This window comes from Balearica regulorum, chromosome 2 (genome assembly GCF_011004875.1).
Source record: "Balearica regulorum gibbericeps isolate bBalReg1 chromosome 2, bBalReg1.pri, whole genome shotgun sequence".
In the NCBI taxonomy this organism is placed as follows: domain Eukaryota; kingdom Metazoa; phylum Chordata; class Aves; order Gruiformes; family Gruidae; genus Balearica; species Balearica regulorum.
In genome coordinates, this window is record NC_046185.1 from 90,636,719 (window position 1) to 90,656,786 (window position 20,068).

Genomic DNA, 20,068 nt, shown 5'->3' on the forward strand with positions numbered 1-20,068 from the left:
ATGGTGTCCAAAGTACCATGAGACTGACTGACAAAATTTCCTTCTCTGTCTGCTGTAGGCACATACCAATTTAAAGCTCCTGAGTCTACACCACCTGACTCACCAGTTGGCAGGATAAAAGCGAATGATGCTGACGTGGATGAAAATGCAGAGATTGAATACAGCATCACTGAGGGGGATGGATATGACATGTTTGGAATTACCACAGACAAGGACACACAGGAAGGAATTATAACTGTCAAAAAGGTACACATCTTAACACACATCTTAACCCAGCCTCTGAAATATCAATCAAAACTTTATCTAGCACATACTTGTTTTCCATTTTTAGTGCAATGTGTAGTTTATTAATTTGAATGCTATCTATTAGGAATCTCTACATTACCTATATAAAGTTTCTTTTATACAAGCAATTGGGGTCCTTCCTCATATCCTCCTTTACTAAACCAGTGCACATACTTTGAAGAACCTGAGAGAGTAAATAATCTAGGGAATGGGACAGGACTGAGAATAAAAATTCTACAGTCTGAACATATCCACAGAATAACTCAAGGAGGCACCACCCTCCAACTGTGATTTTATCCCTGGATGCTTACAGGATTTGCTCACTTACTAGAAGGTGCTATATTAAGACCGCAGAAATAATCAGTATCACTTTGCCTATACTGCACTATCAGAAGGTGTTCAATTGTTTACCTATAATGTATCAAAGTAAATAGACAAATTTCTTTTGACTCACATTTTGTAAAAATATAATTAATGAATCCATCAGCATGCTTTTGCTCTAGAAAAAAAATCACAGCGCCTTGCTGGATCACAATAGACATCATCTACTAGGTTGCACATTGGCTGTCAGAAAAGGTTTGAGAAATATTGTTTACAGTGGGTTATCAGGCAAGCTTGATAAGGTTACAGATATCATCCTCCATCAGTTCAAGTTCAGTCACCACTAGATAGACATTGTGTAGATTTTCCAAATATGCACTTGCTTATTGATATCAGTATGACACCTGTCATTACTTGTTTTTTAGGATATGCCTTCCAGGGGCTGATTATGATATCAGTCTAACTCTGTTTGCATTTCTGTCCATTGCTGACAGAGCTGTGAATCTTCTACAACATAATGGAAAAAAGGGGTGACTACTCTTTCCCCACATTTCTCTAAGTACCGTAACAAAGAGTCACTAAATGCTGCTTCTTCTTGCTTTTAATAGAGTGTGATATATTCATAGCCTATCATAAAATCATGTCTTCCTTGATGGGTGGTCCTGGATGTCCAGACACTAGATGTCACAGTGTTTCATTTCAGTGATGGAATACCAATCTTTAAACAAGCAGCTCATAGAAAATCTTCCCCCATTTAGTGTGTGGTGCTTAGGGGCAAGGAATAGGCAAGAAAACATCAAAATGCAAAAAATGACAGAATAAAAGGCATGAAGAGTTAAGACTAGTTGAGAAGGAAAGATTACTTGATGTTTTAGAATTCCAGGCATAGAATTCCCCAAAAAAGTGGGGGTTTTTCCTACACTGTATCATCAGTGACATAGAGCCCTGTCTTTCCCCTTTCTGCTGGCATTTTAATTCCAGTTCAGTCTCCTGTTAGTTAGCACAAGCCTCTTCATGACATCTCCCATTCATTTGGCTCATCTGGCTGCAAGCCACAGCAATCCCCACAGACGTCTCAAAATTTTTTTTTTCTCTTCCCAGGCACTGGATTTTGAAAATAAAAACCTGTATATTCTGAAAGTGGAAGCCAGCAATACTCACGTGGACCCTCGATTCCTCTACCTGGGGCCATTCAAGGACTCAGCTACAGTCAGAATTCAGGTGGAGGATGTAGATGAACCCCCTGTGTTCAGCAGACCAGCATACATAATGGAAGTGAAAGAAGATGTTCCAATAAACAGTGTAATAGGAACAGTAACTGCTCAGGATCCAGATGCTGCCAAGAACCCTGTCAAGTAAGCATAGACTATTTCAGCTTGTGTGTAAATTTTTTACAGCTTTAATTTTGCTTTTTTCATGTCAGTACACAAAACAAATCACTTCTAACAATGAAATTGTTCACGTATGCTTAAATATGGAGTATTGTAGATGGTAAATGATCACTCACAGTTGAGCATATCTATGTATGTGTGATTGTGTTTGCATGGCCCTCGCATCTTGAATTACATGCTATCCTATTCAGTAACTAATGTTTGTGGTTATATCTACCATGGAAGAATTTACTGGAAAAAGAACACTAAGAAGTTCTTAGTGTTCTCCTTCCACCTTTAACATTTTCCAGTGCAGTGTGGTGCATCCTCTAGGCTATATGACAGGGGCATAATTCAGCAGCCCTTTCTTCTCCCATCCATCCAGACCTGCTTAACAGAGGTCACATTTACCTTCTCTACACTGCAAGCAGAAATGCCTTAAAAGCAGCTCATGTGCACACACAGACTCTGATCTCACTTGTATCAGTGTAAAATAAGAAATGGTCTCATGGACTTCATAAATTACACTTGCTGTGAATCAATAAACTAGTCTTAGAAGAAGTGGAGGAGATGTTAAGGTTGTTAATGGAGTAGCTAAACCTAAGCTTTCATTTTTTTGTAAATTAACAGGTATATTGTTTCAATACATTTGAAAACATACTGGAGTACTTAACTCATACTGAATAGAGTATAAAAGAACTTCTAAATAGTTGTGTACTTTAATTAAAGTTCATTGCTACTGACAAGGCAGTAAGAGGAGGAAATGAAAAATACAGCAATATTAAATCGAGGTCAATTTTCAGCATGTCTCTGGGTTGGGCACCTTGGAAATGCAATAGCAGTCTTAAGATCAAAATAGAACAATGCAGGTTTAATAAAAGAACCAATCCATCAATACTTTGGACTTCTGTAAACAACTATCTTTCATCAAGATATCTTACAATGTTTATGAGGCATGAGTAGGTTTTAAGCTCTCGGCTCATCTTGTGAGAGGAGTAAATATTATAATCTTAATTTCCTAGATGAAGAAACTAAATCTAAAACCTTTTCTGGCAGAAACCCTCTCTGCCTTCAGTTTACATGCAATGTCCTGCACATGAATTCTTATTCAAGACTAATTTTAATTAAAGTTTGCTTCCATAGAATCATAGAATGGTTTGGGTTGGAAAGGACCTCAAAGATCATCTAGTTCCAACCTCCCTGCCATGGGCAGGAACACCTTCCACTAGACCAGGTTGCCCAAAGCCCCATCCAACCTGGCCTTGAACACTTCCAGGGAGGGGGTCTTCGCAACTTCTCTGGGCAACCTGTTCCAGTGCCTCACCACACTAACAGCAAAGAATTTCTTCCTTATATCTAGTGTAAATCTACTCTCTCACAGTTTAAAACCATTACCCCTTGTCCTATCACTACATGCCCTTGTAACCAGTCTAAGAAGTCCCCCTCCATCTTTTCTGTAGGCCCCTTCAGGTACTGGAAGGTTGCTATAAGGTCTCCTCCGAGCCTTCTCTTCTCCAGGCTGAACAACCCCAACTCTCTCAGCCTGTCCTCATAGGAGAGATGCTCCAGCCCTCTGATCAACTTTGTGGCCCTCCTCTGGACTCACTCTAACAGCTCCATGTCCTTCTTATGTTGGAGGCCCCAGAGCTGAACACAGCACTCCAGGTGTGGTCTCACAAGAGCAGAATAGAGGGGGAGAGTCACCTCCCTGGACCTGCTGGTCACACCTCTTTTGATGCAGCCCAGGACACGGCTGGCTTTCTGGGCTGCGAGCACACTTTGCTGCATCATATTGAGCTTCTCATCAACCAATACCCCTAAGTCCTTCTCCTCAGGGCTGCTCTCAATCCATTTTCTGCCCAGCCTATAGCCGTGCTTGGGATTGCCCTGACCCATGTGCTGGACCTTGCACTTGACCTTGCTGAACTTCATGCAGTTCACATGGGCCCATCTCTCAAGTCTGCCAAGGTCCCTCTGGATGGCATCCCTTCCCTCCAGCATGTCAACCACACCACACGGCTTGGTGTCATCGGCAAACTTGCTGAGGGTGCACTCGATCCCACTGTCCATGTTGCCAACAAAGATGTTGAACAGGGCCGGTCCCAGTACCGACCCCTGAGGAACATCACTTGTCACTGTTCTCCACTTGCACATTGAGCCGTTGAACATAACTCTTTGAGTGCAACCATCCAGCCAATTCCTTATCCACCAAGTGGTCCATCCATCAAATCCATGTCTCTCCAATTTAGAGACAAGGATGTCATGCAGGACAGTGTCAAATGCCTTACACGAGTCCAGGTAGATGATGTCAGTTGTTCTTCCCTTATCCGCCAATGCTGTAACCCCATCACAGAAGGCCACCAAATTTGTCGAGCATGATTTGCCCTGAGTGAAGCCATGTTGGCTGTCACCGATCACCTCCTTATTTTCCATGTGCCTGAGCATAGTCTCCAGGAGGATCTGCTCCATGACCTTGCTGGACACAGAGATAAGACTGACCAGCTTGCAGTTCCCTGGGTCTTCCTTTTTTTGCATTTTAAAAATGGGGGTTATGTTTCCCCTTTTCCAGTTAAGGGGAACTTCAGACTGCCACAACTTCTCAAATAGGATGGATAGTGGCTTAGCAACTTCATCTGCCAGTTGCCTCAGGACCCACAGATGCATCCCATCAGGTCCCTTCAGTTGCACCTTTGCGTTCTTTAGGTATTCTCGAACTTCATCTTCTGCTACAGTGGGTGGTTCTTCATCCTCCCAGTCCCTGCCTTTGCCTTCTGCGACTTGGTCAGTCTGGCTAGAGCACTTGCTGGTGAAGAATGAGGGAAAAAAGTTGTTGAGTACCTCAGCCTTCTCTGTATCCTGGGTAACCAGGTCTCCTGTTTTCCCCCGAAGAGGGCCCACATTTTCCCTAATCTTCCTTTTATCACTGACGTACCCATAGAAGCTTTTCTTGTTGCCCTTGACATCCCTGGCCAGATTTAATTCTATCAGGGCTTTAGCTTTCCTGATGTGATCCCAGTTCTCTGCATTCCTCCTAGGCTACCTGCCCTTGCTTCCAGCCCCTGTAGGCTTCCTTTTTGTGTTTGAGCTTTGTCCAAGAGCTCCTTGTTCATCTATGCAGGCCTCCTGGCATTTTTGCCTGACTTCCTCTTTGCTGGAATGCATTGCTCCTGAGCCTGGAGGAGGTCATCCTTGACTACTAACCAGCATTCTTGGGCTCCCCTTCCCTCCAGGCCTCTGTCCCATGGTACTCTACCAAGCAGATCCCTGAAGAGGCCAAAGTCTGCTCTCCTGAAGTCCAGGCTAGTGAGCTTGCTGTGAACCCTTCTCGCTGCCCTGAGGATCTTGAACTCCATCATCTCATGGTCACTGCAGCCAAGGCTGCCCTTGACCTTCACATTCCCCACCAGCCCCTCCTTGTTGGTGAGAACAAGGTCCAGCATGGCACCTCTCCTCGTTGGCTCCTCTATCACTTGGAAAAGGAAGTTATCATCAACGCATTCCAGGAACCTCCTGGATTGCTTCTGCCCTGCTGTGTTCTCCCTCCAACAGATATTGGGGTGATTGAAGTCCCCCATGAGGACCAGGGCCTGTGAACGTGAGGCTGCTCCTATCTGTCTATAGAGAGGGCCTCATCCGCTTAGTCTTCCTGGTCAGGTGGCCTGCAGCAGACCCCCACTATCATGTCCCTTGCTTCTGCCCTCCCTTTAATCCTGACCCATAAGCTTTTGGTCAACTCCTCACCCATCCCCAGGTGGAGCTCCATGCACACCAGCTGGTCATTGACCAAGAGGGTGACACCCCCTCCTCATCTCCCCTGCCTGTCCTTCCTAAAGAGCCTGCATCCTTCCATTCCAACACTCCAGTCATAGCAGCCATCCCACCACAAGTCCATGATGCCAATAAGATCACAGCCCTGCAGGCGTGCACACATCTCCAGCTCCTCTTGTTTATTCCCCATGCTACATACGTTTGCATAGAGGCATTTCAGTTGGGCCCCCGATGACGCTGACTGACTGGCTGGAGTGGCTGGAATTCCTTTGGGCAGCACTTTGGGTGCTCTCCTGCTGACCTGTGATCCTTCTCCGGGCATCTATTGCTGGCACTGGCATCCAGCTGGTAGGAGTGGGATGGATTGAGATTCCCCTCCCCCAGCAACTTTAGTTTAAAGCCCTCTTCACCAGCTCTTCTTTTTAATTTCTATCATGATATACAACAATTATATGGAATTCTGGACTAGCAGAGCATAGTAATGTAAAAAGCAACATAATGTTTTGCTGACATATTGGTGAAGCACAGGGACAGAATAAACCCTTTCTATAGCATGTCTTCATGGGTGTGCTAGCACGAAGATGCACAATTGGTTGGGGTGATACCCAGGCCCCTTCCAGTCTTCATATGAACCCACTTTTTTGTATCGAATGGCACTGGAGAGTGAGGGGAGCGCTTCCCTGCTTCCCTCTACTTCCCTGTGGTGATAACTACAACCATTTGCATTTCACACCAGCACCAGCTCCTAATTATAAGTGATTTACAGTGGATAGGGATTATGCTGTTCATTGTTGAGTACTGCCTACTGACTCTTTTCTATTAATCGAATGTGTGTGCTAAAACTTACCTATCTTTCAAAGGGCAGTTCTTTAATACAGTATACTTTGCATATTGAAGTATCAGATAATTATTGAGCAAAATTTAGCAGACGTGTCAAAATGGATGCAGTGCAGCAGAAAACTTGTCTCCTTTAGATTCTAATAGCATGAAACAATCAAGGTGAAAGGAGAAGAAAAAGAAAAATGAGGAAGAGGTTAGAGTAATAGAAATAAACACAGCAAGAAGAAACATGAAATCAGCAAGAGGGGAAGGAAATCAGCAGAGAGCAGTAGCCTGAGAGATGTTAGCTTGTAATAAATGTAATTTTATGGTGCTAATATCTTGAATATCTCCTAGAATTTAGGGGCATGGGTTGAGTCTGCATCTTTTTGACAGGGTGATTTTTATTTTTTTTCCATCGTGCAATAGAGATGCTAAATCCAATTTTCACTCTGAGCTTCAGGGAAGATGCAATTAGACTGTATATATATGACTTGTCACTTGCTTGTCAATTTTTCTTGACGGTTAAAAATAAAATCTTTAGACACTTGATATTACAATGAAAACCTTCCATTTTCTCCTCTACTTGAGCAAAGATTTCTCTTTTTAAACAAACTGAGCCCTAACTCTGTTAGATGAAAGCCCCTTTGATCTTCCATTAAAGGAAACCTTCACAATATCATTATGAAAATGCATTATGAAAAATTCACACACACATCCCTTCCTGACCCACAAATCTTCCTGACTTGCAGTTACATTAGACAGCAAGCTGCTGAACGTCAGAAGACAATGAAGCAATAGCAAACTCTGAAGTGGATATCTGCCCTGGTTGTAAGAGTGCATAATCGTGCACGACCTGTGTGTAGGTAGAGCTACGTTTCATCAGTCCAGCCCTTATAAATAAGCTTTGCTGTGACATGACATTAAGAAAATACAAAAATACACAAAAATATGTTTGGCTGTATTTGAATATGCATCCATGTGTAGCAACATTAATAAACTCCTGAGTAACACTCCATTGACCAGCTGTGCTTTAAAAAAAAGTTTTGCGGTCTGCTTGTGCTTGATCTAAACAGAAATATTACGAACCGCTGCATACTGAAAAAAATAATGCTGCAACTGGCACTGCTGTATTGTACATCAGATCTTTTTAAATTGCTAGTTGAGTTTTTTTGCTATAGTAACTCCTCAGAGGCATAATGAAGTTCATCAGTCACTGGAACTGTCTCCCTGCTGTGATTTGATTTACTAAAGTATCCCAGATGAAAATGATCTGCAAACAAATGTAAGGCTTAATTTTGTTTGTGTATTTTACTGGCAACATATTTGCATGTGTTAGATTCTCTCTTTCACCCTCCCCTTTTTCCTGTTACGTGCAAGGAGAGACTGGAATCTACATAGATACCTTTTAACTTCCTGGCTTGTCAATTCCTCAAGGTTTGAAAGGGATGAAGTCCTGAAATCTGACAAATACGCACCAGTAATTTCATTAAATAAATGCAAAAATGAGCTTGATGATGTCTGCTTAATTCTTACTAGGTTATGATCCATAAGTCAGAATCATCACCAGCTCAACATAAATAACAGTCCTTGATCAAAAGAGACTGAATTATACAAACTGAGAAACAGAAGTGACAGTCTAGCTTATTAAAATCATCCTTCTAGACCGGGGTTAATGGTATAATTCGAATATACTTTAACTGTATTGACCTTGTATGTATTTTCTTTTGAATATGAAGAAATAAAATTAACATTTCATTGAGAAGCTGTTCTCAGGTTTGGTTTTTGGGGGGGGTTTTTTGTGAGTTTAACGTTCCACTGTACAAATGACTGAATATACATATGGTTTTACAAGGACTTATATTTTAAAATTCTTAATATCTTGAAAAAGTCCTCAATGTTACAGCTCTGGTAACATTAGAAAAAGTCCAGAACATTTTTTTTTTTTTTTCTTCCAGATACTGTACCACAGATTGAATTTGGGAAATCTTACAAATTAATGATAGCGATTATTTTAATGCCAAGGCATTAAAATGTGCTAAGGCAGCAAGATATTTTAAGTCCATTCATAATGTGAAGCATGAGTGAAAGCATAATTGAAGAAAAAGAGCCCAACAATTGGACAACTCATGCCTAAACCTAGTTGCTTACTTAAATATTTTGCTGAATAAGAGCCTGAACCACAGTATTACAGTTGGCTGGAACAGCTAATCTATGGCAAATCCTGATATTTCATTTCAAATAGGAATGCAGAATCTAGATTTACTGTGAAATGGAAATACCAAAGTATTTCAGCTGAAAGATAAGGAAATGAGCTACAAAATATCTGAAAAATAATTGAATTCACAAAATACCAACATAATATCATATAAAAGCCTGAATGAATGAAAGTTAAAATGAAATGTTTACCATATCAAGTACTTACTTTGTCAAAATATAAGAGAGTCAGACCGGTTTGTATAAACTTGTTTCCATCAAACATTTCAGCTAAGTCAACAAATTCACATGTACTATTTAGATTTGGACAAAACAACACGGCTTGCTGGAGCTGTCCCATCAGTCAGCGCTGCCTATTACATACCTTTTCACGTACTCTTTTCAAGCTGATGGTAACGTTATGCTGCTGCATAAAGGAACTAGGTTAGTGACACCACAGCTGACTGCCTGCAGCTGAAATTGCGGTACTATTAGTCAAATGACAGCAACAAATAAAAACTAAATCAACTCCTGAAAAACTAGCATAGTGTGGCTATGCAAATCCCACCAAAAAAAGTTAGCTGTGCGAGTACCTTTGAATCTCATGTGGTTGTTTCCAGAGGAATTTAATGTGGAAAAAGAAAAACAATATATTGAAAATAATTAGTACTTGCTATAGTTTTGTTTAGGAAGGTAGGCTACACTAAAATTCCCATTTTAGAATAAAAGCAGCCTAATTTGCTGTGGGTATTATATCCCATCTTTTTACTTGCAAAGAAGAAACAAAAATGCAGTTAGCAAGTTAGTTCATTTTAAACCTTTGTCAGAATCACATGTTTCAACCGGACTCTTCTATCCCCTCCTTCTTCCACGCATGATGTTTCTCAGAAGTTAAGGGACACTGCACAGGCACTGGGAAATCTGTGCAGAATAAGGGACTTGTCACACAGCTGCTCCTAGGGCAGAGCAAGGAACGGAAATTTTTCTTCACCCTCTGCATGTCCCTCAGTTCTGTAGCAGCAGTAAACTCTGCCAGTCATTCTCCTGGCCCAGTTTTCATCTGACTGCATACCAGCTCAGCCGTATCTTTGTCCTTGCCTGGACACAAGGGACGGCAGGAGCTGCCTTGTCTCCATCGACATGACCTGCAAGGGGACCAAGGGAGCACGCTGGGTCCTGCACTGTACATCAGCACGCTTTCAGGCTTGAAATAAGAGCAGAATAATGCAACTGTATTCTTGCTGTAGCAATATCAGACCCATATTTCCATCAAGACCTCCATAATTTATGCGAGAATTTTCTCTTCATGAGACACAAAACCAAGTCACAGCATTTGTATCAGGGTGGTAGCACCCTCTCCTGTGAACTGGAGAGTTCTGCTTTTAAAGTTGGATTTAGTTCAGCAGCAGAAGTGAAAGATCAGACTGAAAATTTGAATCCTTATTTAGACTCTGAGCTCCTCCAGAGCTTGTTAGCGTTCATTTTCACATCTAGATACCATCAAGCAGAGCTGAGCATGTTAGCTATAATGAATTACAGCAAACCTTTATGTGATACGTACTGTGGAATAATGAATCTCGGTTCTGTGATGACTTGTTTTTGGGGGACAGTCTTTTCAAATGCTGGGAAATGAAACGGAGACATACACCCCAGCTGTCAAATTTTACATCAGAAATTATTTGGAACAGTTGAGATATCAAACCATAAAGAGAGGGGTTTGTAATGGGAAAGCCAACTTAGCCTTAAAATAAACTTCATATCTTTCAGGACACAGACTTCACATTTCTCACTAAAAACAAAGCTTTGATGATTCTCAGAGGTATGTAAATTCTGCAGTAATTCATTTATTCAGTGACAATGCTCCACCTTCTAAATCAAACCTCCAATGCGTCATTATCCAGTAGCTCAGAACTAGCTCTTTGTGTGAATGTATAAAGACTCTGAAGCCTGTGCTGAAAACAAAAGTCAACCCCATTTACTCACTGTTTGATGTCTACTCTTAGAAAATGGTTTAAGAACATAGGAATTACAAGGAAAGCATTCTCCTAACCCCTGTCTCTGTATTTGCAGGTATTCTGTAGATCGACACACTGATATGGACAGAGTATTCAACATCAATTCAGGAAATGGTTCGATATTTACTTCAAAAACCCTTGACCGGGAAACACTGCTATGGCACAATATTACAGTAATAGCAGCAGAGATCAGTAAGTCAAAGCTAAATACCACTGCTGTCCCTGATGTAATGAATTTAGCTTCTAGCTGAGCGTGTGGAAAGCGCGGCTGGGCAGATGTCAGGTTATATGGATAGTCCACTCAATACTAATGAAGAAGTGGAAACTCTGCGAGAGGTGGTCTGCAGTTTTATGTTTACTTAGGAACACAGTTCATGAAGAGGTAACTTAGCTGAGCAGGGAGGAAAGGTAACAACTCTGCGTTTTCTAATCAGTAATAGCCATTTTTAATTTTGAACATGATTATTGAATTCTGAAGTTGGTATGCAGCAAGAAAGATGGTTTAAAGCCAAACTGCATTCCATGGCTTAATTCAGTCTGATCCAGACTGAATATAGCACAGGCTGGATGTTTTCGAGTAAGACTAAGGTGGCCGAGCTGAGTGAGGTACCCAGATCTTAATCTGGTTTAAGGATTTCCATTTTTAACTTCTTTAGCATCCTTTGAAATTACGAGGCATAGTTACAAATCAGTCTGTCACTTAGTTTAGGATTGCTCAGAAGATGTAATCTTGTGATACCAGTCATAATCATTTTAGGAGCTGAAATGCCAGGGATCTAGATAAGGACATGTATCCGCGGTGACCTTAATAAACAATCGTCTTTATTTTAATACATTAACTATAAGCATGTGACATGGTGAAGTAGCAGCAAATTAAATTCTATTCACTTTTGCAGCATCACAGTGCCTACGATTGTGAAGCACGGTAGGATGGTAGATAGATCTAATATAAACACCACTTCTATGACCATCACAAAGTCTTTGTGCAACATAAAGGCTAAATGGCTATTTTATTTTTTAAACAATCTGAGACAATATAAGTTCTACTTTCTTATGTTGTGTGTATGTGTATATGGCTCAATCAGCTGCTGAATGGTGAGGAGAGTATAACTAAGGAGTACTTGACTCCAGCTTTCTTTATTCTCTAGGTCTTTTTAAAACTTAAAACTGATGTGAAACAATGCTATTGAGGCAAGCAGATGGGGTTATGTAAAAGAGTACTGGGGTAAAGCTTACAGGAATGATGTTTCTTAATAGTTTTGTCCCTCTCTTGAAAGCTTTCACCTTTTAATGCTAGCTATGTGGTTTCAGCATACCAAACACTGACTTCTGGCTGCCTGTTAGTCAGGTGTTTGTGATCCAGTTAAGTTTTGAAGGAGTGATCTAGGGTCAAGAGTTGTACACTACAGACTGAGCTCCTGGGTAGAGGAGGAGCTCAGAGGAAAAATAAACACCTGAAAAGTAAAAAGACTAGCAATAGCATTTAGGAAGAACACTTGTATTGATCCCAAAGGAGATGAAATAATATACAGTATAGAAAACGGTACAATAAGTGAAAACCAACTTAGCATCTATATGAAATACTCATTTAATTCTTTGCCTCCTCCCCTAAGGACAGACCTTCTACTGACCCAAACACTCTCAACTAAACCTTTTGTGTCTGACAAAGGCTTCTGTCTTAATTACCATTCTGCTTTAGTCTGAGTCCTTCCAGGCTGCAACAAGCTACTTCCCAGGCTGTACTTCACTGAGCCTAGACCAAATTTGGCATAACTGGGCTCAATGCCTTCCAAAGGCAATTTTCTTGGCTGAAATGCAGCTACTGTTCAAACAAGCCCTGGTCTGATCCAGGCTACCTCACTAATTTTAGTCTCAAGTGAGTAGACTGGAAAGCACCTCTTAATGCTCCTAGTTAAACCCGGTAATTTCTAGCAAGGCTAGCTAAAGTCCCATTCCACTAAATTCCAGCTAATCACTGATTGCTATCAGTGGCATTGCATCACATCGGACTCCAGGTATATTTCACTGAAGTAATCTAAAAGAAATATCGAATCAAGTCACAGGCAGGATGCGCATTCAGATTGATGGGTGCTCCCTTTGATATAAAAAAAGGTAAATAAATACAAAAAAAGATAAAGTCATAAAGAGAAACACCTTTCAGTGATGACTGTTCTTGATTTCATTTTACAGTAGAAAAAAAAAATTAAAATACGGAATTTGTTTTGCCTTCATCTAAAATTGTCAGTAAGTTTAGGTAGCTCCATTTTTGAATGTTCTTCTTTTTCACCAGTATGAGCTGCAGTTGCTCAGCAGCCCAGAGAATCATGCTGTGAATGTTTCAAGCAAATAGTTGGTGAAACACTGGGTCAGTACATATGCCATGGTCAGAAGATAAAGTGGCAATCAAACTCAGTACACAGGGCTACTGATTCACAGCTGCAGAATTACAGATGATTTACTGGAGAGAATTCCCAGAGTATTTTAAAATGTTCTTTACTTAACACTTAAGGGTAAATCAAGCATTGGCAGGACTTTAAGACTGTATTCAGAAAAAAACCAACAAACCAAAACCAAAACCCAAAACTTTAACAGTTTGGTTGCTGGCTCAACAGAGAACATACCACTACAGAGATGAATAAATTTAAGCACTTCATTGAGTCTGTGGAGCTTTTTTTTGGAGATGGAGCCCAGCAGTAATTGAGGGGTAATGCAAACAAATTAACCTGCACCAATTAATCTGCAAAAATAATTTGAAAGATGATAAAAAAAGACTTTAAGATGTATACGTATATTTCAACTTACATTTCCATTAAATCAGAAAAAAGGCCCATGTCCATAAAGCATAGAGTTTTTGCAAAGTTCCTATTTATTACAGTTTCATTTGAAATTCTGAGACTCTTAAGCACCTAGAAGTAAAATGAAAATATGTAGTTCATGGTTCAAAAAGCAGGAAAGAAAACAATTATAATCCTTGAGAGGAAAAGAAACACATTTGCCAATATATTAGCATGTATTGGTTAGAAAAGTATGCCCTTATAAAATAGTCTTGCCAATAGTCCTGCGACTTCAAATGAGTGCCTCTTATTTCTGTCTATTATAAAAATTCAACATTTGTATTGATATATTTTAGCATAGAATTCAACCTAGTCTATATTATACATAAACTGTTATTTTATACACTGAATGAATTTAGCCCAATGATTCATATTAGAAAGCGGTTTATGCCTAATGGAATCATATTAACTTCAATGGGACTGTGGAGCTTTAAAGCACAATATTTTGTCCAAGTGACTGAGCTCTGTAATAAAAATATACAGTGCCAATGTTGGAGAAGGCATTTTTGAATTTATAAAAGTATGATAAACACCGTAATAGGACTTGTATTAAAGCCTAACTCAACAAGCTACCATAATGAATGCTTGTAGAAGCATACAGAGTCTTAGATCTGCTATATTTTATTGCACTATTTTTTTCACTTGCATCATAGGTTAAAATGTATTAATAAACTATATTAACACACGTAGGAAATTAACATAGCAAAACTCTGTATGAGCCCTCATGAAAGGGAGGGGAAAGGTGTTTATTTTAAAAGAAACTAATTTCAATCACATTCCTTCCTTCATAGATTTCACTCTCTCACATTCCCACACCCACATAGTCCCAGGCACTGAGGTGGGTATGTCTGGGTGAGCTGGCCTAGATCATGCTGTGTGTGATATGGAGCACAAAGGACACAGATCAATCTCTCTTGGTTTTGTTTTGACCGGTGATGACAAGTTGGTTTCTGGGCAGGTCTTGTACCTTTTAGGAGATGATGGTTGTTATGATGTGACTTTTTGCCTCAGAATCTTGCCTATTTCATCTCTCATGGCTCCTAGGCAAGGTTGCTGCCTGTTGCCTTTCTTCCTTATTTTGCATGTCTTCATGACTAAAGCCTGTCTCCTCCCAAGAGGAAAAGGAATGTTCTATACAATGTGGTGCATTTCCAAATGTTTTCATTTTTATCTAGAAAGATGACGATATTTTCATCAGTATTTTATGCTCAGGAATATCCTTGTCAAATTCATTCTCTTGGCACTATACAGTCCTTATAGGGAAAAAAACAGGTTTACATATGGGGATCTGCAGATTCTATATACTGCTTATTTTTTTCAGCTGATACATTTTAGTGTTAACTCTAGAATATCAGCCAAATCAATTCATGAGAGATTAGAATGTATTTGTGATCACAGCCGCAGTTACTATTTATATAACATAATGGTAATCATGGTAGCTTAAGGAAGTTTGTCATGAGATTTGTAGGGGACAGAATATCAAATATAACGGAAGGGAGGAAAAAACCCACTCAATCACGTCTTCATGACTCTCCCGTCGTCCAGTTCCAGACTTAGGGAAGGGAATATGTTCTAGAAACTTTGTTGCTACCATACTGTATCAGTGAGGTTAATAAATAGATTTGATTTAATTTAATTCCAGTATTATATTTATATATGTATCTTACATTCATAATCATACCTGGAGTGTCCCAAAGAATTTGTACATCCTGGACTCCTATCCAACCGTAACTGTATAGCTTACACAGAATCAGAATAATGATAACACAGCATGATTTTGTGGAATTCACCCCATAATGCATTCCCCAGAAATCAACAGAATGTAAGTGGAGCGTTGTGAGTGAGAAGAATTAAGGCCATGAGCCCCTAAGCCTGTCCTTTTCTTCCCCTGCACTGAGTCAGTAACTGGGCTAAATAAAATCTCTATCCTTTCTGATTTTATCATTTCAGACAACCCAAAACAAAGCAGCCGTGTCCCAGTGTTCATTAAGGTTTTGGATGTAAATGACAATGCTCCAGAGTTTGCCATGTTTTACGAGACTTTCGTCTGTGAAAATGCAAAGGCAGAACAGGTGTGTTGTCTGCTTGTACTAAGAAAACATTCCAAATTAATTGAGTTTTGCTACTTGCAACACCTCATCAAGAGGTACACTTTGCATTGCATCAAACTGTCGGTTTTGCAAAATTAAGCTAAACAGTGGCTGCACAGTATCTGATTACACTTAGTATTCTTGCAGCTAACGTGACGGTATGTTTTACGCTGTTGTTTTCTGTACTGCACCTAGTTATCCCTGATTCATTTTCATTCTATGATTCTCTGCCTTATTCAGGCATCTCCACTGTCTCCTTTAAAAACAGTTTCAGGTCCGTAACTGTCACAGGTCCTGTCTGTTATAGAACTATTTCCTGCCAGGTAATTCTCACTCTACCAGTCCTATTACTAAATGGTTCAAAGTAGCAGATAATTTGGAAGATTCAGCCAAACAATTCCTGTGACATGAGATTTCAGTAGATAAATACACAGTCAGCTTGGACTGTCTCACCTTTCATCTCTATTACTTGTCACATGCAAAGGTTTTGTACGTGTCTGGAGTGGCATCAACCCAAGTCTGCGCTTGAATTCAACATGATTTTCCTGCCAGCTTTCAAATTCATTATGTTACTGGCTGATGGAATGGGATACAATAGCATGGTGATCCTAAAGAGCAGCACATGGATCACTTTTCTTAAGCTCACCATAGCAGCATCAGCTGCCTTAAAGCAGAAGAAAAAAATTAATGCAATAAGATTGCTTTACAATCCTAGAGTACATAAATAAGCATAAGGTCCACTGACTTTGAAGATAATTTTTTTCTTATTGTTTCAGCTGATACAAACATTAAGTGCTGTTGATAAAGATGACTCTTACAGTGGACATCAGTTTTCATTCTCCTTAGCTCCCGAGGCAGCCAGCAGCTCAAACTTTACACTACAGGACAACAGAGGTGAATTTCTAGCAAGACTTTTCTTTATTATCTCATCCCTGCTTTCAGTCTTCAGATGAAGATTTAATGTGTGCTTTGTGTTTCCAGACAACACAGCAGGGATTTTCACCCGAAAAACCAGATATAACCGGCATGAAATGAGTACCTACTTCTTGCCAGTGGTAATATCAGACAATGACTACCCTATCCAGAGCAGCACTGAAACGGTGACTATTCGAGTGTGTGCTTGTGACCATCGAGGAAAGATGCTGTCCTGTAATGCAGAAGCCTTGATTCATCCCACTGGTCTTAGCACTGGGGCTCTTATTGCCATTCTTCTCTGTATCATTATATTACTTGGTAAGTAGCTCAGAGGCATTTTGTTCCTTTCATAGTTATTTTGCATTGCCACAAGTGATTATACCAAGGCTAGGACAAGAGCAAAGCAAAGGCATCCTTGTCTTATCCTGCATTTATATTATTGTATTTCCTCCTCTGAGGGCTGCTACAGATATGGCGTATAGAACACATCCTATCTAATCTTAGTTATCTAAAAGTTAGCAATGTTCAAGCAAGAGGAGACAGCTGGGCTCCACCCTCTTGTAAATGGAAGAGACATGCATCCCATCCCCTTATCAGTATCTGAGGTGGACCATACTGATCTCCCTCTGCAGGTGTCTGTCTCTTTCTGTTGACCACAGGAGGAGGCCAGATAACTTAGTTTTAAACAATTAACTTCCCATGTCTAAACTGAGGAGTAAGAAGTCTCAGTGCTTCTGTTCTGCCAGAAAAGGATACTGAAATGGGGTGGCTGCTAAAGCACTTTCTCAAAAGCTGCAAAGTCGCCCCTTTCAGGCACCCGTGATATGAAGAGGTTGGATTCTGAGTATGGAGAATGTACAGACCTCTGGCCACAGCACTTACAGGTGGTCAACATTTATTTTTTTTATAAAAATAAGGACATTTTGTAAAATCTCTCACATTCTTCTCACTCAGGTTCCACCCCTCTTGTACAGCAGAGACAATTGGTCCCTCGGCTGCTAGCTGTAGGGTATTTGTCTGGGGAGAACTGTACAATACTGTACAGGCAGTTCTCAGGGAGATATTATTAGTCACTTTTAGTATCTGGCCAGGAAAGAAGGGAGTCAGACCAATTTTGCAGCAGTTGGGTCAAGCCAGGGAGAAAATATTTCCTCAGTGATTCCACTTCTTTCTACCATAGTTGTACTTCCTCGGACATGCTCATCACCACTGCAGAATCATCCTGATCTTTACTATTAACAAAATTTCCCTCTCCAGTGATGAGTCAAAGACTGTGTTGCGATTCTCAGACTTTAACAATATAGTCATGGCTTGCCCAAATAAGCACTATCCCATTTTCAGAAATGATTCCTACAATAACAATCTTACCCTTAATTCACCATTAAATTCATTTTTCAAAACATGGTATCCTTGCCTCTAAGGACTGCGCTTACTTTGTATCAAGTTCCTTACCAGAAAAAGAAATCAAATGCTGCAGATAGTCTTGCACTCGTTAGTACAACTGTGCTCATTAATATCAATCTGACATTAAACGATTTCCTGTTTTATGTCAATCGAAAATAATTGATTCTGTGTGCTAAGCAGCACTTTATGTCAATTACTGCTCACGCCACCATGCACCATAAGCAGATTTTCAATTAACTCAGCTATATAATTTTCTATTTTCAGGCTGGTTGCAGGGTTTGTATGTGCAACCACTACTGAGTGAAAAACAATACTCTGGGCAGACCTGAACCACAACTTAAAATTTAGCAGCAACAAAAAGTGCCTGTAAATTGCTAGGTTTATTTGCAGTTTGAGTAAGTCTAGTGGCTTATCAGGAGGCCTCAGATACTGCTAAACACTGACGTGCAACTAAAGGTGATGTACTTTAGCGTATAACTTCTAATGGGGTTTTTTTGGCTGCAAGTTCAGCATAAAATAAGAAAACCCAAGTATAAGAGGTGTGACATAATTATTGAAGTCTCATCCTTGCATATTCTGTGTAACAACTTTTTTTGTTAATGAGATACTTCAGCAACCCTTCCATGTGAAAACTATCATTCCTACACTTTCTCAGATCGTTCTACAGATCGCTATTCCAGAAGCCCATTCAAAATCAACACTGTGTTTTTCAAGTTCTCCAAAATTTTCTCCAGTTATCTCTGTTCTCTCACATAGACCTTTCCCCAGCCCTCTCATGCAGTGTCACAGCTTTATGCTCTAAAGGAAGAGGATTCACTCTTACTGCATTTTTGCACAGCAGCACTCAGATTAGGACCTTTACGTGACACCGTAAGTAAATCCTCATCATTAGGGTGAGAGCCTGAAGCTTTCATCATCTGAACCAGCCCTTCTCCTAATTCCTTCAGTTTCATCACCTCACTTATCTCCTTTCAACTCATATTAACAGATGTTCTCCCTTACTCACACTATTCCTAAGGTATCTAGGAAGACACAGCAGGAATTAGAGCGGTTTCCTACTGTATCCTGTCTTCTCGGGATCCCTCTATAGTCAATGGAGAGAAAGAGTAGGAAACTCTTCCACAAAATGCTTGAGCACACCTACAGATAACATCTTGCCCTAAGCAATCCTGTAGGGCAACCCATAATTTAAATTCAAAATTTAAAAATAAAAATAAAAAAATCAGCTTTTTGTCTGTCAAAGGAAGCTAAGAAAGACATTTCAATGTTCTACAATTTTGTTTTGGGGATGCCCTTAGTCCTCGGACAAATGAGGAAGGGACTGCCGAAAAAAAAGTCTTTAACAGTTACTGTGCTTTAACTCACACACCATTTTGAAAACACAGCTGAAATGAAAGATAATTTTGAACCACCTTATCCTCTCATATCAATGAGTTTAGGCATTTTCTGATTTGCTTTGCTATGAAAGAACTCTAAAGACAGCAAGATGTGTCTTTTCTCAGAGTTTGCACAGCAGCACTGAAATACTGGGCACTGTGGACCTCAGACTATGAAAGCAACAGTGATAGTAGCAATACACCCTGGCTCCTTGCTGCTGTTCATATGTAAATATTCAGCCATTTACCACCTTAAGGTAGAATCCTGCTTAGAAATCTGAAATTAGCTTCTAAAGGAAATAACTTGTTGAACATATCTCCTCCCACACTCTGTGCCCACTTCTCCAACAGTACCAGGAATGATTATTGAGTAAACATATTTAAATTTGGATCAGGGCCTTGGTAAGAAAATTAAATATATATGTACATATACACACACACACACACTTTAGAATGAAAGGCATAAAATTATCTGTTTGAGAAATTTCATGCCTTTGGCAGATTAAATAATACCATTATCATATCTCATCAGTCTAAGATTTAAGCCATGACTTTTTTAAGGTCATGTGCATTGTAAAAACGTGCCAGAGAAGTTAATAAACTTGGACTTTGTGCTGGCTGAAAATCCACTCCATATTCCAAGCTTTTTTCTGGAAGAGGATAGATTTCCTTATC

At 40.0% G+C, this 20,068-nt stretch overlaps 1 protein-coding gene across 8 annotated transcripts in view; it reads left to right on the forward strand.

Annotated features, from left to right (window-relative positions):
- LOC104641002 (cadherin-6) overlaps nt 1-20,068 on the forward strand; it is a 111,593-nt gene that overhangs the window by 84,211 nt on the left and 7,314 nt on the right. For 6 of the 8 annotated variants that reach the window (XM_075744862.1, XM_075744865.1, XM_075744859.1 and 3 more), the window contains 6 exons: nt 59-246; nt 1,708-1,961; nt 10,830-10,966; nt 15,559-15,680; nt 16,475-16,592; nt 16,680-16,931. In XM_075744862.1, coding sequence (XP_075600977.1) covers nt 59-246; nt 1,708-1,961; nt 10,830-10,966; nt 15,559-15,680; nt 16,475-16,592; nt 16,680-16,931 — 1,071 coding nt within the window. Of the gene's footprint in view, nt 1-58; nt 247-1,707; nt 1,962-10,829; nt 10,967-15,558; nt 15,681-16,474; nt 16,593-16,679; nt 16,940-18,773; nt 18,888-20,068 lie in introns of those variants that run through there. The other 2 variants (XM_075744867.1, XM_075744868.1) reach the window with 2 other exon arrangements.